This window comes from Poecilia reticulata, linkage group LG22 (genome assembly GCF_000633615.1).
Source record: "Poecilia reticulata strain Guanapo linkage group LG22, Guppy_female_1.0+MT, whole genome shotgun sequence".
Classification (NCBI taxonomy): domain Eukaryota; kingdom Metazoa; phylum Chordata; class Actinopteri; order Cyprinodontiformes; family Poeciliidae; genus Poecilia; species Poecilia reticulata.
This window is the reverse complement of record NC_024352.1, coordinates 18,950,129-18,975,152: the sequence shown is the minus strand read 5'-3', so window position 1 is coordinate 18,975,152 and position 25,024 is coordinate 18,950,129. Positions and strand designations below refer to the sequence as shown.

At 37.9% G+C, this 25,024-nt stretch overlaps 3 protein-coding genes across 7 annotated transcripts in view; 2 read left to right on the top strand and 1 right to left on the bottom strand.

Moving 5' to 3' along the window:
* Positions 1–726: 726 nt before the first annotated feature.
* cipca (CLOCK-interacting pacemaker a) lies at positions 727–7,341 on the top strand. Its single transcript, XM_008400206.1, has 3 exons — positions 727–838; positions 1,633–1,802; positions 2,728–7,341. The coding sequence occupies exons 1-3, from the start codon at positions 733–735 to the stop codon at positions 3,526–3,528; spliced, it is 1,077 nt and encodes a 358-aa protein (XP_008398428.1). The 5' UTR covers positions 727–732; the 3' UTR covers positions 3,529–7,341.
* Positions 6,542–11,369, bottom strand: zdhhc22 (zDHHC palmitoyltransferase 22). Its single transcript, XM_008400204.2, has 3 exons — positions 11,211–11,369; positions 9,425–9,982; positions 6,542–9,343 (listed from the first exon to the last, which is right to left on the bottom strand). The coding sequence occupies exons 2-3, from the start codon at positions 9,978–9,980 to the stop codon at positions 9,066–9,068; spliced, it is 834 nt and encodes a 277-aa protein (XP_008398426.1). The 5' UTR covers positions 9,981–9,982; positions 11,211–11,369; the 3' UTR covers positions 6,542–9,065.
* A 2,615-nt stretch (positions 11,370–13,984) lies between these two features.
* tmem63c (transmembrane protein 63C) overlaps positions 13,985–25,024 on the top strand; it is a 33,607-nt gene continuing 22,567 nt past the window's right edge. Inside the window, exons 1-2 of one of the 5 annotated variants that reach the window (XM_017302608.1) lie at positions 14,248–14,268; positions 16,114–16,115. Coding sequence is in view for 1 of the 5 variants with exons in the window: in XM_008400207.2 (XP_008398429.1) it covers positions 14,524–14,651 (128 nt within the window). In the remaining 4 variants the exon portion in view is untranslated. The other 4 variants (XM_008400209.2, XM_008400208.2, XM_008400210.2 and 1 more) reach the window with 4 other exon arrangements.

The following is a 25,024-nucleotide window of genomic DNA, read 5'->3' as shown; positions in this document are numbered from 1 at the left end:
TATATATATATTAATAAATGTGGCTCTAATATTTGTTGTTGAAATAGCATTCATATCTTTTCCATTGTATTTTATTGTTTTAAGGATGTATTTTTGAAGTACATCCAGATTTTATTATATCTGTCTGCCTTTTGATAAAGTTTGGGGATGGACCTATTACTGAATTATTCAAGACAATAATTCAGTATTGTCTTGAATACCTTAATGCCTGTCTGATGAGCTACATTGTGCATTTAAATATATTTAAGGGTACTGTTACAAAGAAGCATCAAAATAATGAATTATGTTAAAATGAGCTCCATGTCTTAATTTAATTATTTACTAAATTTGTCATTTGAAATATGTAATTCATTCATTCATTTTTACAGTTAATTTAGTGATACTTATGAATAATTTAGCAAAGAATAATATTTGTGATTTTGATACTTTATACCCTCTATGACTTATTTAGTGTTTTTGCTATCTTTGTACTGCTCACATTCATATGTGAGCAGTACAAAGACACCATTTTTAAGGCATGCCTTGTCTAGCCCAAGACACTTAACTACTTGTAGTAGGTTAGGAATAAACTTTCCTTATGTTTTGTGAGTCAAATTAAAGCCCTCCAGTTTTGTCTTTGATTTGTCAAACCCTAAATTCAAGAGATAACTTGCAACACCTTTCCTGATCGAGAGAAAAAAATATTGGTACTATTTAACTTCCCATTGTGTTTTTTTTCCAGTGGATTCCAAAATGAGCAGTTTTAACAAACTGAACACACAAAGACTGCCACCATTTACAACGACAGCACAGATGAGAATGTCCAAACAAGACCTGGAAAGAGATTCGGGCTTCTCAGGTTTGTCTGCATTACATGATCTGATGTTATTGCCTCTGTGCACATTGAAGTATCCAAAAGAAATTTGCAACACCTGTGAAATATCACTTGGATTTAAAATGGTTTAGAGCTACATTGCTTCTTAGGTATGCACTTAGTTTGCTACTGTATCTCTTAGATTCCTGCATTGTAAATACTCAACATATTTAGCATTAAATAATCATGATAAAATATTATCAAATAACCTGTTGCTGAGTTTTCAAAAACTAGATCAGTCTCAGTAACAGAGGGTGTTTAAATATTTGTAATAAACTTCCAGTTTTTGAGACTGTGTTTTCATTTAATATATATTATTATTATTTTAGTTTACACAAGAGCAAAAATTATCTTGTGAAACGTAAGAAATATTGAAGAATTGGATAGTTTAAGCATTGAACATCAGAATACCTGCTTATGTTGCTAAAGCCAGTATTTCATTTTATTGACTTGTGTGTTCAAATGACCAGTTCTATTATTAGAAACTACATTTGTTTGAGAGAAAAGTAGTCAACCCAAATCAAATGTGGAGATCTAGTTCACACTCAGAATGTGCACTGAGCTCTGCAGGCGATGACCTTCATTTATATGATCAAGGCTGACCTGAATTTGATTCAGCCTCCATCATTAGGTTCGTTCTGTCCTGTTCTTCATGGTGAAGACTCACGTATCTGTGTCTGAGTTGTTCATAGTTCTAATGATCTGCCTCTCTGAACACAGCATAAAGTACAAACCTGTTGACTTTAAAGCATGATCAGACCCATATGTCTCGTTGTCAGATGCCAGCTCGGAGTACCTCAGTGCAGTGGAGGTCACAGACTCGGAAGATACTGGAAGGAATGGGTCGATAATCGGGCAGGAACCAGCTGGTCAGCAGGTGGCCTTGGTAGGAGGTTCATATCCTGGACTGTCTCCAATGATCATTATGAACAACTTTGTCCTAAAACAGGTAAAATAGAACAACATGCACCATCTAAACACTTCTTGTAAAGAGATTCTGTTAATCAATTTTAGCCCTGTTCTGATTCACCTCTGATTTTGTTCCATCCAACTCATGTACCATTGTCTGACTGGTAAATAAATTTCATTTGACTTCAGCATAATCTATCTGGCTGAAGGTCATTGAAGAGAAAAGAAAGTGAATTCAAATCCTCTTTTAAGTGCCATTTATTTCTGACACACACAACAAATTGTGTAAAATACCGCTTGGTCTTGTACTGCTCAGATGGTGGATGTTCAGACCTGCCCGCATGCTGCAGCTACATGCAAACACGCACAGTTGTCCTGGAGTCTGTTGCTCCTGTTGTTTCCTAACTGTAAACTCTAAGATCAGGCTTATTAAATCAGCTTATTTGGCAGCTACTATTAATAAAATGATCCTCTGCTGGGGATCAAATTCAGGATCTCCCACAAGGATAGTGTTACACACTATACTAATCAGCCAATTGATCAGACAGGGATTTGTGTTGGTAGTTCAAATTGCCAGCGTTTTGTGTGTCTTAGGTTTTTCAACTTGTTAGTTCAATCTTTCCTCCACTTCCCTCCTCCATCGTATAATATCATCAGGGAACCTTGAGAAGCAGCCATTTAAATTGCGCAGTAGCAGCAAGAGTGTTGTTGTTAGCAGCTTGTTAGCATTTAGGGATACCGTGTTTACTGATTGGTGATGAGCAAAAAAAAAATCATCTGATTGCAATCATCAGAATAGTAAAATGTGATTTTTGTTGTATCATTGTGACAACCAAGGATGTTAAGTCACAGAACTCTTTTTGTATTATTGACCATTTCTCAATGGTTAAACAGTTTTTTTATGTTTATCACCCACTAAACTGGTGTTACAAAGTAAATTTAATATGATTTTTTTCTGTCTCCAGCCATCACCAATGGCTCCACCAGAGAAACAGTGGGGCTTTCCTTCATCAATGGAAGTGATGCCCCAATCTCAGATGGTTCTTCTTCAGCCATTGGTATCGAATGGCACAAACTGCTCTCCGAAAGCTCGCTCTGACGGCATGCGACAATCAAAAAGCTACAGTCCTATCCTCAAGTCATACCCCAGAATTGCCCCTTACCCAGTGGATTCACCCTCTAAGAGAGTGGAAACATCTAGGCTGACTGCAAACGGAACGGTGGCATATGAGCAGCGACAGAGGAGACGCCATGACCCCCAGAGGCCTGACAACTCCCACAGCCCACTGTCAGATCTGCAGATGCAAGCTCAAGCTGCCTGCAACTTTGAAGCATCAAGCAACAAATCTCACGCTGCTGAGAGTCAGGAGCAAGATTCTGACAAATTTCTGACCGCAGCAACAGAAACCAGCTCATTAGCCAACTTCACATATGAGGAGCTGAGGAGCGTATCTGATGATGGCAGCATGCCTGCAGAGAAATTTCAGGATCCCATCTCAATGCACAGCAACAAACTGAAGCGTTTCAGCAATACCTACAACATCCTCAACAAGTCTGGCCTGCTAGGGATTACGCTGCGCACAAAGCAACTGATCAAAGAAAACAAGCGCACGCAGGGCCAGCTGCACCTGCTGCAGGAGCAAACGGCTCTGCTGCTCGAAGCACTGAGCAGCGGGGATCAGCAGCTCTTGACTAAACTCCAGGCGTCTTTGCAGGACACAGAAAAGGAGCAGTTCGGGGTTAAAGCTCAGAGTGTCGTAGCGTAACTTGTTTGTGGACGTAACCAGCAGTTCTAAATCTGATTTCAGGAGGATTAATAAAGAGGTCATCAGATGCTGAATGTGTCACATTGTTATGACAAACACAGCTCAGCTTTCACCATTTTATCAGGTGGCTGTAGGTGGACAGTGCCTTGCAGAAGTTCACACACCCCTTGAAACTTTAATACATTTTGTCACTTTATAACAACAAACAGCAACTTGTTATTGGAATTTTATCTTCTAGACCAGGAGTCTGCAGCCTGTGGCTCCGGAGCCTCGACTGGTTCTTCTACATTGGTTCTAAACACTTTGACTAAAAATGATTAAGAAACGGCTGATTTAAAAATGGATATAACAACAATAAAGTTTTTAGCTGTTTTCATTCAATGATTTAATTTAATTTCCACAACAGGATGATACTAAAAGTACCAGTCATTTTTATTTTGATGTATTTTTCTTATGTTGTGCAAATATCACAATATCTAGTATACAAAAATGTAGCCATCACCTTTTTGAAAAAGATTCGTGTTTTTCTTTATATCAAAACCTAAAAATAGATTAGGAATAAAATAGTTGCTCTTTAAAAATTACAACAAATTTCCTGTTGTAAATATTTATCAAAAAATATAATATGTCGGGGTTTGTATTTTATTTTATTTTTTTCAAAAGGTCAGTTAATATTTGTGCCCCTAGACCTTTTTAATGAGCTGGAATGGGAGCAAAAGAAAACTTACGTGTTAATGTAAAACTAAAAGGTTTGAATTCATATGCACACCACACAAATCTCAGAATTGTCTGTTGTTGCCATCCACAGTTATTTGCCACATACGACAAAATGTTAGAAAGTTGAGGGGAAATTATTACTTCTGCAGAGCACAGTGTAGAAACCAGGAATCCTGAAACATTTAGCACTGCTGGTTTGACATGAATCTGAAGCACAGCCTCTGTAATCAACGGGAGTTTGGAAGCATGCTTACGTTTCAAACCCTTGCCTTTAACAAAATATCTGCCTCTGATGCGAAATGGATGAAAGTGGTACTTGCAGCGGGGCTTTCTGGCTGTCGGTGTCAAATGCCTAAAAAACGCATGCCTTATAGCAGATTAGCCAGACGGATGTCTGATGTCTGTCATACATCTCTAACAGGTCAACATGCTTTTTTATTTTTACTATAAACTTCAAATTCTTGTTAAATGCATGAGCAAATGCCTTATGTATTAAAGTGTGAATAGTCATAGCAGTTGAATTACACTGGGAGAAAAGAGCTGGGTGAACTGGGTCACTACAAGCTAAAAAGACAGCATATCAAGTGCTGAAACCAGCTAACTGATTGGTTTTTGATAAATGTGTGCATTTTCTAAACAAAGTGCGTGGCTTCACTTCAGAACGAGGACAGGCAAACAGATTGTGACTTATCTAAATCAGATTGCAGCTTTTCACCTCTTCACCCTGTCTGAAACAATCTGCAGAGTATTGTATTGCATCGGTGGATGCAGTAACAGACAGAGGTCACTAATGTTTTTCGTCAAGGTTTCTGCGTCAGGGATGTTTTCTTTTTTTTTTTTTTTTTTTTTTTTGTCCCTGATATAACAGCAAGTCGGTAAAATGCCTCAGTAACTTTAATTGCAGGAAAATGACATGTAACATGTAATCAGTATTACATGGGCTATGTTAATATTGATTGTGTCCTGCTCAACTTGCTCAGAAATAACTTGAGGTACACAGCTGTATCTGTTTTACTTGACAACAGATACGTTGTCCAAAATATAGCTTAAGTAGGAAAGCCTCAAATGGAGTCGATATGACTCCAATTAGTCATGCGATGACTAAAATTTGAATAACTTTTATATATTGTTTTTCAAGCTGTGCACTTTAAATAGACTGTGATTAAAAATAAAAAAAGGTACATAAAAACCACATTTGAGTGGCAGACTTAAGATCTGACAATTAAGGTTATAAAGCGGTGGAAAATTCTCAGAAACTTCATGTGAGTTTAAGCGATAACCTAATTTAAAAACTTGACAGTTTTCTGTCACATCATATCCAAATACTAGCATAAACATTTGGTTTTACCATTAACGGATAACAGATCCAATAAATTTTGCAGTTGCAAAGCTTTACATTTTCAAGCAATATGTCTCATCAGGTTTTAATTGCTTTCATGGAACAATTATTTTGTTAAACATCAAACAGATTTTTAAAAGCATACCCCTGCCTTTAAACAAGGTGAAATGACACCATACTCCAAAAGTAATAAATATTGTTATCGAGCATGGTTTCCTTTTAGTAATTGAAAGCATGGACAGTAAAAATCTCCTTGCTCAGATTTTTCAGGTTGCATTTAGTCGCAATCTGTCCTCTACCTGGGCCGCATCAAAATCTTCAGTGACATACGTCAGCCGTCCAGGTTGTAGAAATCATCTGTGCATGTGATGGAGGAATGCAAAATGCATGTAGGGGATGTGGTCGTTTTACCCTTTAATACGCAGAGTATGTGACTGGAATAGCTTTGATATGTGTAAATCTACTTGTATGAAATCTGGGGTTTTTTTTGTGATTTTCCAAGCTACTTCTGGAATCCATGAGCAGCACCAACTTTAAATATTTAAAATTGCTTGTTTCTTTTCATTTACTTTAAAGGCATAACAATAGTTTTATCTTTTATCTTTAAATATTGGAGGTTGAGTTTAGTGAGGGATTCTGATGATGATTGGTTACCAAGACAGTTTCCCTCAGCAGCTCATTGAAAACCAAAATTAAAGTTTCTTCTTGGAAACCTTTGTAAGTTTTAAAATGGTGATGCTGATCACCTTTGTTACAAAAACTATTCAGTCACTAATAATTTTAATTAGTGACTGAATTTATTTTTCTGACACTAAAATGGTTCATCGAGTTTCATCTTTATTATGCATTTGATAATTTCATCGGATTATTTCTGCCACTGTTTTGGTTCTTTTCCCATTATGGTTTATTTACCAAGAAAACATCAGTGGATGGTAGTAAAATATATATATATATATATTTTTTTTGTTCCTCACGTTTTAGACATATTTACTGTTGGTATTATTTATTCCTCATAACTGTGACCAAAAATTTAAGGAAGAGGTATGAATAATCTTAAGAAGTGACATGGAGATGTTTGCCAGTTTCATGGTGAAATTTACTCCATCTTCTTTTTTTTCTTTTTTTTAAAAGAACTCTGTTGATACTGAACAGAAATGTAGCAATGAAAGTGCTGTAGCCATATGATTGTTTAGATTTGAGATCTTTTGTTGCCATCACTATTCTTTCTGTAAATGTTTGCTTTTTAAATCTCGATAAAAGGCTTTCTGGCAAAAAACATGACAACTTTAGACTTGCACTTTGGTCCCAGATTTATTCATTTGAGCATTGTGTATCGAAGAAATAATGTGAATCTAAATATTTATCTTAATGCCTGTGCCTTTTTAAGTCTATTCATGTTTGTGCTTCATATTTCTGTGCTTAGATTTTCAGCTTAGTTTTGTAAATCTTTTTATCACGTGGAGGGAAGTTGAATGTACTCAAAGAACTCCAGATTTTTTTTTTTTGGATGATCTACTGAGATGTTACTTTCTGAGTTGCTTTATATTGTGAAAACCTTCATATTTAAAATTTATAGTCTTTTAAAACCTCTGTTGTAATTCTGTTTAAATCTTTAATTAATCATTGGTTTTTGGCAAGATATTGATCATATTTAAAGTTAAGAGGATGGGGTTTTCTTTTTTTACTCTGCTGTTGCTTGGTTTTGTGACTTGTGCATTCTGTTTTGTCTTTGTCAAGTGTTAAACTGTTTGAGATAATTTCCTCTTGTTATTTTTCTAGCTAATGATGTGTCATTAGTAAAAGTGAAAAAAGTAGCCGCTTGTTGTGGTTTTAAATCAGTTAAACCTTTATTGCAATACACAAATATGCAACATTGTCTCCAAAATTATGCTTGAATACCAAAACGCCCTCAACCTTTGTCTAAGCAGCTGTAGACGCATCAGAAACTGGGAAAAAAAAATCCTGTTCTAATGCTGCTTATCCTGTCATTAGCAGAGGAAGAAGATACCAAATCTTCGCCTATAAGCATGGCACATTGTGAATAATACCCTGGATATTATAATCTCCATTTCCTTCAACAATTTTAATTCAGAAAAACATTAGTGTGAGTAGAAAATGTCTCCAGGCTCGACTCAAGCAGTCTTGCGGAGTCTGGCTGTTTATGCTGCCGATGAACTCTTTCTTCATCTGTTAGCCCTTAATTTAACAGTGAAAACTGTCCCTGGTTTCCTGAATGTCAAACTGTAGAATCAAATTAGGGTTAGGAAAGATAATCTCAGAACACTGCATGGTACTGGCAGTTACACAGCACAAAGCTTTAAAAGCAAGCAAAGTCACCTGGGTGTCCTAATGCAAACGCATAATATTGCTTGGAAACCTGCTTGTTGTAAAACACAGCACCCACCTCGCTTATTTTAATGCCAAACAGAGATGTGTAAAAGTGAGGCCTTGAGTCACAGCACTTTAAACATTTAGTAAAATGATTATTTGAAGGGAGATCATGCATCTAGAATTAATAAAATTACAGGTGTGGCACTTTTTACTTTTTTGGGGGAAAAATATTTACATGCTATCACTTCTCTCATCTATTTAGAATAGGAAAGACACAAAAAATATGCCATTCGTGTAAGGCAGACATGTGCTGAGCTTCAGTCAGAAAGTGGCTACTTGAAACCTAAACGACACAAACACTTCAAAAGTTTAACACGGAAATTTGGGATGTAATCTAGGAATTTACTTTTTCTGTCTTTACATTTACAAATATCAGTACCTCAGCTTTATTAAAGATTACAGAGAGTTTAAAGGATCCATGTCCTTAAGACGGAGTCTTTTGTAACAAGCATGAGTTTGAAACAAAATATATGTGGACAAGCGTCTGTTCCTCTGATTAAGTGTCTATGGTGCTACAGGCCTGTATCGCTTCCAAAGACCCTGGCAACCCTGTTAAAGTGAAAGGCTTCAAAGGAAAAGCTGCATAATCACTAACCGGATACAAAATCAATCTTATGGCATGGCTGAGAGGACGGGTTGCATTTATCTTAAATATTCAGTATAGGATTATGCTATTGCAATAAAAGCTGTATTTATTTTAAGGCCTTTTTACACATCTTTACTAAGGTTACAGATATGTTGGGAGGATGCTGTATAGTCAGACTACTGATTGGATGAAAACCGATGATGATCGGTTTTCCAGACTCTGGAGGAAGGTACAACATAACAAATGTTTCCTAGTATTGCCTTTAGAAATGCCTTTTTAAGAATAAACATTTATACTAAGCACTTATTTCACATTGCTTATATGGTTCCTACCTGTAAGAGGATGAAACTACCAACTATCTTATTGTAAATTTCAAACATCGTAAAGCATCCATACAGATTAAAAATTAATTTCCACCTACAGTAAATGTCGAAAAACTATTTTCTGCAAAATGAACAACGGGTTGACCTAAGAGTGGCTCTTACTGAGACAAATGGACAACTGTCAGTCTTGCTTGAGTCCATCTGTGTCTTCAGAGTACATCTCCACTGTTTGCACAGGCAGAATAAGACCAAGGATCCAGCGGGCGCCAAAAACATCCTTGAGGTTTGCTCTCCAGGGGCTGCGGTTATCCACCAGCTCCCCTCTCTGCATCTGACACCAGGTCTGTCCCCGGGCCACCAGCAGCACCTGCTGGCAGCAGAAACCTGCACACACCAAGCCAATGCCCAACCATACGTAGAGCATCAGCACTAGGAACAGCTGCAGGCCGGGGATTGTGCCTACGAGAGAAAGGATTACATGAATTCAGAAGCAAAAAACAGTAAAAGTGGTTCCTCATCGGATTAAAGTAGAAAACTCACCCATGAAGAAGTAGGCGGTGGAGAGAGGTAGGAGGGTCAGGAAGGTCAGCGGGTTCTCAAAGGAGATGGAGTACTCTACTGTCAGGAAAGCCACGCCAAGAACCAAAGAGTACATGCATACGCATGATGTGTAGATGCAGAACATTATGAAGTACCGCATGTTCTTGTTGCCGATGCAGTTTCCAGTGAAAAAACAGTGGTGATCCCTCCTGAAAATGACCTTCCTGCACAGTTTGCAGAAATGACGGCCATTAAGGAGGTAGTGGGAATCCACTTTGTCCGAGCAACTTGGCGAACACACGGGAATCGCAATCTCGTTGTCACTCTCGGCCGGATATTTGATTGTCATTATGTAATTCCCCAAAGCGTTAAACATCAGGAAAAGGAAAACAGTTGCGTGAAGGGCTGTGGAGCTCCTCAGCGACGTGTCCGGGTTGGGGAAGATTGTCGGGATGAAGAGGCAAAAGTGTAAAATAAATGTGGCTGTTGTAGCTGCAAAGAAGTACGCAGGCGCTACGGCATTAAGCAGTCTCAGCTTTAACATCCGGGTGAACATATCTGTGTGAGAGCAAAGGAGACAATAAACAAAAGAAATTGGAATAATATATCTAGTTAATAACAGAACAACTTAGTGAGTAACTCAACTGGAAGAAAAATAAATACCTTTAAAAAAACTGAGAAAATTGTGATGTAAATTGTTCTTAGTTGCTCCTTAAACCTCTAAATATAATCAAGAGCTGCCAATTGCCAAACAGGTCAAGAGTGGAGTTATTGAGAAATTTAGGGTTAGTTTATCAAACGATATATAAAGCTTTGTCATCTCACATATAAGAAGCAAAGTCATAAGAAGTTTGTCTAAAGTAGAGAAAGAAAAGATGCTCTGCAGAGATGAAACCAAAATTTTACTTATTAGCTTTAAAGCAAAAATGCCATGAAACACAGCCTCTACCATGAAACCTGGTAGACTGATGGAGCTAAATACAGAGCAAGCCTGAAAGAAAACCTGTTAGCAACTGCAGGACTTGAAACCAGTGAGGAAAATGGTCCAGTCAAAGTCCACACCTCTATTCAATTAAGAATCTGTGTCAAGACGTGAGAATTGGTGCTCAAAGCCACTTCCATCCAACCGGACTAAACCCATTTGGAAAAGAAGAACTGGAGAACATATTTACGTCCACAGACGTGCACAGCAGGTACAGCAAACTCCTAAAGACTCGCAGCTAGATGTGCACTGAAAGGTGGTTATAAAAAAAATCACTCGTTCATAGGGCTGAATATGTTCTCAGTGCAAAAATGCATAGTTTAGTATAGAAACAAGTTCTTTAACATTATTGAGTGTATTCATTTTCCAGACAATAGTTCTATTTGAGTTTAAACTACAGAGTTTACGTTTAAATGACACAGTTTGGGGGTTTTTTCCTACAAAGATTGAGTGAAGAAAACACAACTCCGCGGACGACAGGAACTAATTTCTGAGCAAATGAGGATCTAGGGACTCTCAGGTGCCACTGAGAATACTAAGAATATCTCATCCTTGTTTCAGAGGTCTACTGACCTACAGCAGGAGCGAACTTTGGATATAAAAACCTTCAGACTAAAATTAACACTTTAAACCTAAATCTATCTATTTCATACCTAAACAGCGTGATAGGATGTCGTGTCAAACGCACATTTACGCCTCATCTATGCTTTCTAATTCCCTGCAGAATGATGTGTAGTGTTGCCGGTGATGACGACGATCACTTTATTTTGTCTAATTTATCTCCATGGCGACAGATGAGCCTACCTGCAGCTGTCAGAAAGCGGGGGAGCTGTCCTTTCAGCACCACGGAGCCTCGGCTCGGTGCCCTGCTGCCTCTTTCAAGCGCAGATAAGAAGATGTCTCTATTCAGCCACGTTAAGGACCGTCATCGCTGAGGTGTTTGCTTGTTTGTCTACCGCCCCCTGCTGGTCTGGGTACGTCTGTTATCCTAATATTTTCTTTATGAACTTGACTTGCTTTTGTACTTTTAAGAGGATCTAAATGAAAGATTACCAACATTTCCTGTTTCTGACAAACCAAATTTTGACTAAAATTTTTAATCTAGCTTCTGCATGAAGTGCACGAGGGATATTTAAGACTTTTTAATAATGGTTTGATAATACAAACAATCTGAACAACCTTCATGCTATCTTTATCTCCTTATTAAAAAAAATAGTAAAAACACCAAAAAAATTCTGAGAAATATGTTCTTAGCAGCGTTTTTAAAAATTCTTTGTAAATCATTTAAACCTGTAATTTGGTGTTTTCAGACCCACAGAGGAATCTGGATCCCAAAGTTAAAAGATGAAATAAATGAAGAATAATAATTTAGATTATTTTTTTAAAAATATGTATTAAGTCGTTGCCACTACTACTAATAATACTGCTAAGAATGATAATTATAATTACCAAAATACAAATAATAATGATAATCAATATTATGATGATTATTATTAATAAGAAGGTTGATTATAGCATTATATAATTATTTTATTTTATTTTTTCATTTGGTTCACATTCAACTTGCATGTACTCAACTCTAGTTATTATATATTATTATAAATAGGTGACATCTGGAAGTAATTATTTGCTCTTCTTTTCACTGTGGAGTGGCTGGGGGATCAGTGAGTAGAGTAATGGCCTTGTAATCCAAAATTTAAGCATTCCAATGAAGCATTTTATTTAAGAGTAGGAGCATAAAGATGGAGGGGCTAAATATTAATGCACACCACACTTTACAGATTTTATTTGTAGAAGGTTTTGAAAATCATGTTTCCACTTCACAACTAAGCTACTGAATGTTTGTGTAGCTCATCAAAGGTTATGAAGACGTTTGAAGGGTTTTAAAATATCTACAAAGGGAAAGCTCTGATTTAACTGATACAGTGATAACAGTGTGACATGGTGGATGTTTGGATTACATCTGAAAAGTCTGTATACAAGAACACCCCAGTAGGTGGCAATACAGCCTCAGTTATGTAGCCTCTTCACAGGAGCTGTCAGTAAGGGGCCCTACAAATGGAATATAGCATCACCATCAAAACAAGATGATATCACCTTGGATACAAGACTGCTCTCTATTCTGACACACAAGAAACAAGTTCATACAACGGCTTTCTGTGAGTCTGGAGAAATATTTCAACACACATTAGAGCTTCACAAATAACTGATGAAAACACAAAGCGCCTCTTCTTCCTGCTTTTTACAAACTATATTCTAAATAAGACCTTTACTCAGTGTATGATTTCTAACCTGTGGTAACAGCTCTGCTGTGACCCACCTGCCATGCTTCATCACTGTTGTCCAACTGTGCATATATTACTCCACCATCCTCTGCGTTCAGAAAAGGCTTATGGCAGAAATGGTGACTAGTGGGATATAAAATGTTAACAATGATTCTACACCAAGGATGGTTTGTGTATTAAAGGTATTTTGGGATGCAACCCAATAAAATCCATAATGCACTTAACATATTGCACGTTGCAAGGTAATCTTTATTCTCACCGCTTTATTGTTGAGTGAGCTCATTTTCTTGCAGATCATGTCCATCCAGTAGGACAGCACCTGCAAAGCAGTGACAAATACAATTAAACAGAATTAAACATAAACTGACTCATAAGGGATTGTTTGCACTGATCCTACAATATTTTTACTCTGTGCTCTGGGGATGAGAGCTATTTTTTTTCCAAAAGAGAGCTACCCTCATGAAGTTAGCTGTAGTGGTGAAGAAAGCTGCTTCACATGAAACAAAGTCTTCTGCTCAGTGCTCGTTTTGAGCACTGAAGTTTCACCCCATGCTGATGGGATGCACCCAGTTCACTATCTGGATCAATATGGATAAAAATGCTTAATCACAGGATTAAGAAGATTTCTTAGATCAACAATATATTAATTCACAGTTGCCTCTCAGTTTACTGGCTGAGAAAGGTATAACCACGCTAATGAGCCAGGTGTTAAAATGATGATGGGTTCAGGGACTGTCATGATTTGTTCCAGTCCACTTGTAAAACTTGGAGAGCACTTATTGCAAAGTGTTCATATTCTTTGGACTTTTTTCACCCGTTTTACAACCACAAACTAAAATGTATATGTATATGGGATTTAAAATGATGTCCCAACACAAACACATGGATGTTTAAACCATCAAGAAACTTATATTTTTCTCCTTTCTCCTTTGAAAAGTGGCTCAAGCTCAATAAAGTTCTAGAAATTTTCAAGAAAGGTTTTTATGATAACCAGCTTCTTTTCACTGTAAATTTCAACAACCAACATCTATGATGCCTTTAAATTAGCCAATACACAGCACAGCATGTTTTTTTATGTTTAAATGTTTTATGTTTCTGAGCATTTGGGTTGAATTATCCTTTGCTTACTTCTTGATTCATTTTGTGAACTGACACACACGCTGATACAACTGTTGAAAATATATTCCTAATTTCTTAAGATTAATCTTTATGTCATGGCAAAACGGAATTAAACGGGTAGTGATTATTTACATACGCTCCCTTCGCGGTAGGGATAATTGTCAGACGGTTCCTGAGTAGGTGGGAGTTTATCTTCTTTCTTGGAAAAAAAAAAAAAAAAAAAAGCAGCATCCTCATCACCAGCGCCAAACGCCAGCGACCAGGAAGCTCCGAGAGGTGAGCAATGTGAAATTTAAACTATCCGTTCAGCGACCTAAATGCGCACTGAAGGGGTTTATTGCGCTGTTTTTGGCGCAATCGTCTTTATTAACTCGCACAACAGGGAGAGGTGGGTGCGCTGGCAGATTGGTGTGCCGCAGCAAGCAGGAGGAACAGTGAGTCGCCGAAAAATGTTTGCTGTTTGCTTGGTAAAGAAAACCTCGATGTTTCCTAAATGTAAAGAAGGCGTGACAATGAGGTGAACATGGAAAAGTTCATTGCGCGGGTTGATGTTGCCTCTGCTGAGGAGGATGATGATGATGTTCCTGGCAACGTGTCAGATAGTGTTACACCCAAAGCAGGTGCATCGGTTCTTCTTCCCACTCGAACACCTATTGTTCCTCCTGTAGAGTCAGCGGGGTGGTAAACTCAGCGTTCGTTGTTGTTTTACGTTTATGATTTTGGGAAATTATAGTTTGATTTGTGAGGCTGTTCATTCATGCTGCGATCAGGCTGCATTCCCCCTGCTGCCTGTCAGTCTGGACTCTGCTGGAATCACAGACACAAAGCCTTTCTTGGTCAGGTGAGCAGACATGTTGACCTGTTGATTTATTTTATTAAGCTGGTTGCGTTTTGCAAAATTGTTCGTATCCTTTCAACTTCTCATTTTGCCACATTACAACTGCAAACTTAAATGTAATTTAGTGGGGGTTATAGACCAACAGAAGGAAATGATTTATGGGTTTTACAACTTTTTGCAAATGGAAATCTGAAAAGTGTGGTTGGCATTTGCATTCGGCCTCATTAGAGCCACCTTTTGCTGCAATTAGAACAAAGCTGGATTGTATCTGTAGCTTTGCGGTTGTCAGACTGGATGGATAACATCTGTGAACATCACCTTTCAGTCCTTGCTGCAGATTCAGTCAGATTTGGGTCTGAATTCTAATTTTCCTCAAACTATTTCATTGAAGCTCTATATATGGTTTCATGTTAACTTCTTCAAGTCTCAAGTCTGTGCTGCCTTAAATATTATTTCTCCTCAGATCACTCTGTGTTTAGGTACACCCCCATCACCTTTAAAACTGCCTAATCTGAGTATTGTCATCTGACCAGAGAAGCTTGTTTTAGATGTTTGCTGTGCTCCCTACATGAGTAGACTGAAGCTGCAACTTAGGCTTTTTACTTCAACACTGTCTCCTTAGACCCGATTTGTCTTCGTAGTTCCTCCAAAGTTGCAATGGACCTTTTGGATTATTCTGATTATTGTTCTCTATTCAAAGCCTGTAAGCTTAAGTGGACACCCATGTTTGTACTTGATTTATTCACCTGGGATGGGAGCTGAATACAAACACATACCTCACTTTTTCTTCCAATAAGCCATTATGTATTACTTCATGTTGGTCTATCTCATGAATTTCCAATAAAACATGTTGCTGACTGTCTGCTATGTTCTGAAAGAAAGAAATGCTGATGTCATTTTTACCCAGTGGAGAAGGGAGATGACCTTAAGAAATGCCAGATTCACATTCACGTTTGACATTTTAGCAGGTCAGAAAAATATGTCGCACCATAATTGGGAGCTTTCAAAACCCATCTTTTAATGTTGCCAGATGTGTGTTAGAAAGCTCACCACATCTGATAACGTCGGGTAAATGACCGTGATGATGGTAATTAGCGTTGTTCATTAGAGGAGAGGAAGTGGATCTTGTTTCCAGGCACCCATATGTGCATCATTCTAAAATAGAAATATTTCCTCATGTTATTCAGAACCTTAGATTTATAAAAATAGACTGTTTCCTTGGAGCTTGACGAACCTCGCTGCCTCTGAAAAGCCATTAATCCAGTATCACCGGAGATGCCCTCAATGAAGGGGGAAAAGCGTAACATTTCCTCCAAACGAACATGCTGTAAAGGCTCGATTATTCCTGGCTGCGTGTTCTTTAATGCACCGAGTTGGAATGAAGGCCAGACAAGTGCAGACCATTGTAAACATATTCACACCACTTAAACTTCTCATTTTGTTGTGTTGCAAACTTTACATAAAGTGGTGGATTATTCTGAAGTGAAAGAAATCCTAAAAGTTTGGGATCCTCACAGAACAGCTGGAAAATGACCGCTCATGGTGGCGCAATACTTCTCAATGTTTTTCCAACCATTATGCCAGACAGAGATTTAACCCTTCTAGTGTGAATGTGTTGGACACAGCCAAATCTGCAGTACTGTAATTCATCCACACTTTGCGCTACCTGAAAATTTCCAACAGTTTCTGAAAGGGGAGACGTTTCGCTTTCCAGTCAATAACGGGTTATTACGATAAATTTCACTCCCGCCGTAGCAAGGAGCGAAATTAATCTGACATCTTTTAATAGACAGTAAGTTGCAAAAATAACCTCTAGATATTGAAGGTACTGGTTGTTATGAATAAATGGGCAACGCACATTTTCTCACAGGACATTTAAAGAACTTTGTACAATTAAAATAAGTTAACATTTCTAGGTGGAGATTTGACACTTAGGACTCAAAGGAGAGGCAAAAGCAAATGAGGTAGATTAGCAGTTTCTGCCAACTGCTGATGGTGTTTATCAGGACTTGTTACTGCGGAGTATCTTCTCTGCTGTCCAGAAATTAAGCTGTTGACCTGTCATGACAGGATCTCAGTCAGAGGCCTTGTCAGATTTATTGTAAGACTGACTGCTACTGGAGATCCTTTGTGCTCACAGCATCAACATCCACAAGCACTCTCTTCCCTTTGAGATAAATTAATTTAATTAAAAAGGGGCTGATAGGGCTGATGTACATTTGTAGTTTTTGTCACACAACAATTTTACACCTACTTCAAACTGGATCTCTACTTTGAAGAAATCTATCGGATAAATACTCAATTAAACAAACCCATGTTTGTGACCACAATAATACAAAATTGTATCCAAGGTCAATGTGTGTGAATATCTTTACAAAGAACTGACACAAGCACATGCACTGTAGAAATCATTGGTGTTCTTATAGTCAAGCTTGTGCTTGAATTCATTTTTCCTCTCAGATTTTAATAATGCGATAATTTTGCAGCGTACTGTTGCTTTCAAAATTTGATCCCATACAGGGGATGGAAAAGTGCACTCTGAGGCCCCTAAGGGAGAACAAATGAATGCCGGTCGTCTTCAAGTATCACGCAGACATTAATAATTCAGGAGGTTTTAAGCGGAGATTGATAAAAGAATCTGGCAAACACAGAAAGACACACTTCCTTCAGAATCGAAATGAAATATGTTTGGTTAAAGTTAAAGCTGATATAATCAGTATTTTTTTAATAACTTTTCCTTCTCAGTTCTGTTCTAGCTTCTAGCTCACACCAGTTAAATTAATTTTATTGATCAAAATTGTAAAAAAATGTAATTGGTCAAAACAAAAAAAAGGCAAGGAAACGACATCCAAGAACACAGCCGGAAGTTTAAGTAATTTTGCAGTTCAAATTTGAGTTTGTAAGGTGGGGAAAGTTTTTGAAATCTGGCCTAGAAAGCAGGAATTTGAAGACGTAACAAACTGGCAGTCTGGAATAATTTAAAAGCGCTATTTTGCAAATGTCTTCTTTTGACAAAAATTATATTTTTAAACATTTTTACAGGTTTCAGATATGGTGTGATATCTTCATGAATGCATCAACATCTGTGTCACCTGAATAGCCAGCTTTATGTTGGCAAACACTGCAGTGGTTGTATCAGTTTTCTCTACTTTCAGTCATTGTTTTATTGCCAAGAGTTGAACTGTAATATGGTAATTTAGTTTTTAATACAGTATGCTAACTTATTGTGTCATGCCACTCAAACTTTGTCCTTCTGCAGTTTATCCACAACATATGATAAATGGAAGATATGTTGCAATACTGAAATAAAATCACACTCATTCATTTGGCTCACATACAGAGAAAACGAGTCACAGATGACTGTATTTATCTGGTAGAGAGTGAATTTCATCTGCGCTGTGAACATTAGTAGAACATTTGTTTTGTTTGGGAATACATAAGTGTTGAAGGCATTCTTTTACATGATAAACTTCATGCTCCATAGCTTGAGGCTTGATTGTGGTCTGGCTGTTAACTCCCTAGTAATCAAGTTTCATTACTTTGAAATGCCTTGCAGCTGAAATGTGCTATACAAATAAAATTTGATTGATTGATTATTCTGGGGCAAAAATGTTTCCAAAACCAAAACAGTTTTTATTGCCTATTCTTATTAATTTCAGCATAGCTCCTCACTTTTCCTGGACAAACAATTTTGTAGCAGAATTGTTTTAATCTATCCTTTTTGCACTTTGCCATTAACCAGCTTTACATCTACTGAACGTATTTCTTTTGAAAAGCCGTAGAGATCGACATGCTTCAATACTGTCCTGTTAGACATGCAATGCTATTGTCCACATGTGGTATCATATTCCTGTTTTACTGATCCAGATGAAACATGCCCTTTACACATAATGAAATTCTTCTTTCATATTTTCAGTTTTTCTGGTGTTTTGGTCCATATTTGCTCTTTAAGCCTTTGTAAGAATAATTAAATATTTTTACTTAGTTCTGTTGGCTTGTTGCATCATGTTGAACAGGAAAGGGGCTCAGGCAAAGTGATCAAACCTTACAAATAGTGAAGCTGATGCAGAAAGATCCCTTTTTATAAGTCAGATGCATGCCATGCATATTGAGAGGGACTTCTTTGGCGAGAGAGGAATAAGGAGACCAGTGTGTTTGCAATAATTAAAAATGAAGCAAATGAGAGATGAAGAGGAATAGAAAGGATTCACACTGTAGCAGAGACTCCATTCACACCACCAAACGGTTATCTTATAGACTTCCCCACGTGTTCCCTGTGGAGGTGATGATTGCAGTGCTGGCTATTATTGGGAGTGAGATGTGTAGTGCTGCACGTATTCAGGTCCTCTCTGTGTGAATATAAGGACAATTTGTCCCCAACATAATTAATATGAGTGTACCAGGATGATTGCATCATGTGTGAGTTGTATTCATGTGAGTCATCTCCCCGGCCGCATGTCTCAGGCTGTTGGGTATAAATGAGACAGTCGGATAGCACTCTGGTAAAACCCCCTTTTGACAGAAAATCAAACACAAACAGAGGCTTGATGATGCCACGGATAGCTGTGAAACCTCCATTTGTATTCCATCTGTCATTTAAGCGCAGCCGCGCTTCTCTTCAGGCTCCGCTTTGTTCTTTTTACGTCTTGTGGCGGAGTGTGGGCTCCCTGCTATTTAAGATTCAAGCTGTGAGTTTTCCTGTTCCACAGGGGTCCATCGGATTGATGCCGATGCACGCAGCATCATCACTGATTTATACAGACTAACAAAGAGCTCTTGGTAATCTATCATCTATACATGGCATCAAATATTCATGGGTTTGTGCAGACATCATCATCTATTCTCATTTGTCATTTCTCACTGGCTCCTTTTTTTTAATAAACTGTTTGTTTTTTTCTTCCTAAATATGCAACCACCTGGCAGAAAGTGAGATTGAACTTTTCAGGATTAGTGTAAGAAATTAATGTGTTTACGGCACTTTGAATTAAATGCATTCTTGAAGTTATTTGCAAGTTAAATCAGAAAGGCAAGACACAACTGAGCAGGAAGACATGATGAGGCACTTTTTATGCAATGAATATTTTCAGCACTGCTAAAGTATTAGTGTCACATTTCAAACTCATAGAAAAGTTTCAGTGTGATTTATATGATAAAGACAAAGTGGTAAATAATTCACCGTCATAAATCTGAACAGTGTGGCTTGTACACATTTAGCCTAACGATGCTTTTAGGAAGCATTTGGTTGCACAAGAATTGAATTTAGGGATATCAGAGTTAAGGGGACTGATTCAGATTTTTATCAATAAACAAAATGTAATCTATTTAACTTTGATTGTTTTGTTTGGTGTATTACATACAATCAATTATGCTGAAGGGTCTTGTTGTGATCTGACAAAATACTATTGAAAGTCTCTAACTCTGGTAGTTAGATGGATACTAAGAGCATTTGCAGTCCTAAGTAAACAGTCTTTTGTTAGGTTGTTTGCTCTTTTAAGTGATGTGTGCATTTGTGAATTGAGAAGATAGGAGTGGAATAATCCACAATATCTAGACATGCAAAATGTGATTGTTGAACTGGTCAATTTCACATTCATCCTGCTGCATGTAGCTCCACAGAGCCCAGATGGGACCTAATGAGGAGCGGTTCAGTCTATGTAGCAGCAGCCGGACAGCCCTCAAGGGGGAGGCTTATGTGAATCCAGACAGGAAGCAGGTGTTAAGTTGGATGAACATGGCCCCCTTTTGCAGCCATCGTTCCAGCCATGATATGGATCGTTCAGCCCCCTGAAACATACTGCATAAAGGGAACGCCAGACTGAGCAGTGAAGCAAACACAACTCACCGGTCTGTGTTTGAGAGTGAGCCGTGAGAGAGGCAAAGCCCCTTCCCTTCTCCTCTGCTGAGCAGGTGGTGAGCAGATTGTGTTCACGCCTCCGCCCATTTTCCCCCTTCAGACTGAATCTGATGAGGCTTGGCCATCCACTCATCCAACACCCCCAGCTCAACTGTAACATCATCAAAACACACACCAGCAACTTCTGTGAAGTTCAGAAAAAACATCCATTCACACCATAAATCTGCTTAGGAGGCATAGGAGCTTGATTTATTTTTTTTCTCATAGATTATCCGTCTTATGTTATATTGTCAGGACATAGTGAGAATTTTAACAAATATGTAAAAACAACCAACATGAAGCTCTCCTGTATTCCCTGATGTCCTTATGTGAAGTAAAAAAAAAAAAACTACTGTGTTAACATATTCTATGCATGGCACATTTAAAAATAACAGTAATTCAGAGGCAGAACACTTGTTGGAAAAAAATAACACACATTTTACAGGAATTGAGGCAAAAATCAAGTGAAACTTTAACCATATAGCAGAGTCATGCTGAATGAGTCGTTTTCTACTTCCAAAAGCAAAAAGCATCACAAGAGAAAACAGCCTTTATGAAGGCTGCAGTTAAGAGGGAAAGTGCATCCCTGCAACCATGATTCTCATTTTCACCGAGGCGGTGAAGCATCCTTGATGTTGGCCTTTTTCTCTCACAGAGACGACCAGTTGATTAGTTGCAGCGGTTCATATGTCAACAGAGGCAAACGTTTTATTTATGGCCCATTCCTCTGAGACTGCGGAGCCGTCGCTCCCTCATTCCTTTCAGGCAGGCAATGTTTTTTTATCCAATTGAAAATTTGACAATTCATGAAAGCTTTATAGGTGCTGTCAGCCATTGCTGTGCGATGGTTATGGGAGTGTCATACAGCTGGGAGCTTCAACTCAATCCGATTTTAAAATGGTAAATGAAAAATTGGATTACTAATCGGTTTCCAATTATAGCATGGCAAAAACAAATATTATGAGACTTAAATGACAGTTTCAGGTAGCTAGTAAATGTCTTAAGTTTCAGTCTTTAACTCAAGACATTACCTTAACCTTTACAAAGTTATTAAATCGTCCTAGAAATGATTGTGATAAATGCTAATGTTATTTTTGAGCCCATTTTCAAGTAATATATCGATGGTGGCATACTAATGTAAGTTCACCCTCTCAGAGATTAATAAACTTTAATTTTATAAAGGCCACTCCACATTGGAAGACAATTTAAATATCCAAAATAAAACGCATCCAAGAACAATTAATAAAAAGCGAATAAAAACCACACAAACTCGGAACCATAAATGGATTGTTCTCTTTAAGAAAAATTGTCCTTCAAAAAATACTAATCATCAGAATGGAAGTTATCGAGCTCATTTTATTTGATCATGAGATTAATTGCTTATTGTGACAGGTTTAGTCCCTCTTTTGCACAAGCTGCAGATTTACAGCTAGATAATGGTTCAATTTGTCACTATGAGCTTGTTTCACTACTAAAATTAAGTTGTCTATTTGTATTTAATTATTTCTTCCATGAACTAAAATATGCAGCTGGTAAAATAATGAAAAGTAAGCTTATTTGAAACTGTCTATGGCGAGTGTAACTAAAGTGTTGTTGGGGAGACTGATATATCTGGTTTCAATTAGTTTATTGCAACTTATTGATCCTCTGGCTGGCAGTCTAATAATTATTTTTGCCTGAAATCGCCTGTGGCATATCTTCACTCCAACTCAAAGACAAAAGCCTGACTTCTCCATAAATTATCATCCTTCATTTAATGGAGACTGGATAAAGAGGACATGTCCTCATTAAGTGACTAAATAAACATGTTTAGATCTTCACAGTGTGAGTAGTGCCAACCCACGCACACACACACACACGTACACAGACAAGTCTCAGCTGTTTCTTCTGCTGCAGTAAACAGATTAGCTGACATGAGTTTGCTTTTCTTACCGCTAGCCTTTTTTTTTCCTAAACCAAACTCGGGTGTCTTTTCTAACCAGCTGTCAGCTCCCCTACTGACTTCAGCATCTGCGATTATTAATTGTCTGAACTGGGTGTGCTTGAGGGATTTCACTCCTCCTGCAAGAGCTGGCCACAATCCTGCTTCACCAGCCAAACATCAGTTTGTAAATCTGCTGCGCTGGCTTTCGGAGCCCGATTCAGAGGAGGAGGGCGACAAGCAGAGAGGAAGGATTAGAAAGACAACCACATTTGCAGAGTTGGGTAAGCTGGAAGAGAAATGGATCAGCATGAGCTTGTTGGAGTGTTCATACTGTACACGAGGGGATGAGATGGGAGCAGTCTCTTTGCATGGAAGTGCTGAGTCATGCTGTGGCGTTTACACAGATGCTGTGCGAAGCGTGTATTGAGCTGGCCTGTATCGCTCAGCAGCCTGTCTATCTCTAAAGGAGGGGGGATGAAGGAGTTCTCTGTTCTCATCACAGACAGCAGAAAGCAAAGTAAGTATCAGCAGGAGCAGAAAACGTTCTGGATGACTCTGTTGAGGCTCAGCATGTTTCCAGGTTGCAGCTACATAATTATGTTTATCCTCCTCAATAAGGCGTGATTTCTGTTTGATTTAGCTGCTGTCACTTCACGTTACTGTTCACACAGCTGCTCTGCGCCCTTCTGGTTAACAGGAACAATGATAATATGAGAATAATTCTGTCTGAAGCTAATATTTACAAATATAAGACTCAATAAAATTAGGTTTAGCACTGTAAATACAAGGCTTGTTTTATAATTTCCTATATATCGGCCTCAGTTGCAAGATATATTTAATTAGCCTCAATCCTTTTTAATGCACAGTGTTTTGCTGCATTGAGAATAACTTTCAGATTCAATACGGTCATACATAAGATGCTTCATAGTGAGATTTACTTTACTTACTATTTAACCCTTCAGTGTTTTGTAATCAATGTTTTTGATCACCACCACCTCAATGTGTTCCTGGCTAAGCTCACCATAACATTAGGTAGTCAATAGGTGGTGCTGTTTACAAGCCTAAAAATTAACATTCAGTGAAAGTGTCAGAAAATAATGAATAAAATGGGGTTTTTTTAAGCCAAGGAATGGTGAGGATTACAATCTAGAATAATTGACTTCCTGATATGTTTTAAGTACATGACATCAGTGTAAATGTGATATAAAGTATGTGATTTTCTGTTTGTGGGTGGACCTAAAGTGTTACAAAATTAAATGGTAGCTGTGTTTTGATGGCAATTTGTGATGATCAGATTGCATACATGGTAAATTGCACATTTTATGGTGAGAACTTACATTTTTGCTCATGACCACGCCCGCATGTTTAACCATCAAAGACACAAAACGACAGGTTAATTTTAAGCTGCTAAATAGAAATCACTGGAAGTTTGTTTAAATTCACAAAAGGGTAAGTTGGATCCAAATTGGATAGCTTCCTTTTTGTACTTTGTACCTGCATCTTCTTACCTGCAAGATGCAGTTTGAAGCTAATGTTTAAAAGTGTCAAGATATTCAGTAGTGTAGTAAAATTCATAACATCCTGTGGTCAGTGGGGAAGGACAAGGTAATATAATGTAGCTGCTGTGTTGAGGAGTGGATTCTGTTGGAAACCTTTGTTGTTGTTTTTTATGTAAATGTTGCTGTAATTTTGTGTTTTCTAGTGAGAAATCAGGTTTTAATGCCTGGCCAGTATCAGATGGTTTCTAAAAGAGTGAAAAGTTTTGTAACTTTTACTCTCCAATACCGTAAGAATTTGGAGATTTGATTGGTTGCAAGTAAAACGTAGGATTTCTAAAAGATATTTTGTTTTGCATAAAAGGTGAAAAACACTTTACCAACAGGCCTTTGCACAGGCCTCAGTGATCAAGTTCAATTTATTGCTATATGTGTATAAACACTTGAAATTTCATATTTAGGTTAATTTAAAGTGTTTCTATGGAAACAGCTCTATAGACTAGCATGTTATAAATTTTCCTTCAGATGTACCCACTGGGAATCTCCTTCCTGTCGTCTCAACAGGAGGTTCAGTATCTGAATATTGACTGTTGGCGATCACGTTTCTCAATAGGAGATGCGAAGGAGCTCACAGTGGTGCAGAAGGAGCCTCTTATTCTCTACTGTGTTGTATTTTTGCTCTTCTCTCCTCCTACATTGTTGCTTCTGCTGGGGCTTCAGTTGCCCAACAAATGCCAAGTTATAACTCTCAAAAGTATGGCAAACGCCCTTAGGAAGCGGCGTCATTTTAGTGATGAATCACGCCAACAGTTTGTTCGATAATAGGAGGCAGGCTTGAAGACCTTGAGTCACAATGTGCTAACTTGCAGGATTGAGATAGTTTTAGCTGACATTTACTGCTCCAGGGTGAGCTGCGAATTTACTATGAAGAGCAATCTATATTTTCATCGTGAAACCTGATCTGATCTAGCTGATGTCATAACAGTCAACTGAATTTGCTGTATTGATGCAGAGCTTTGTCTGAACTGTGCTGCTTCTCCATTGCCTCTGTTTATTCACTGAG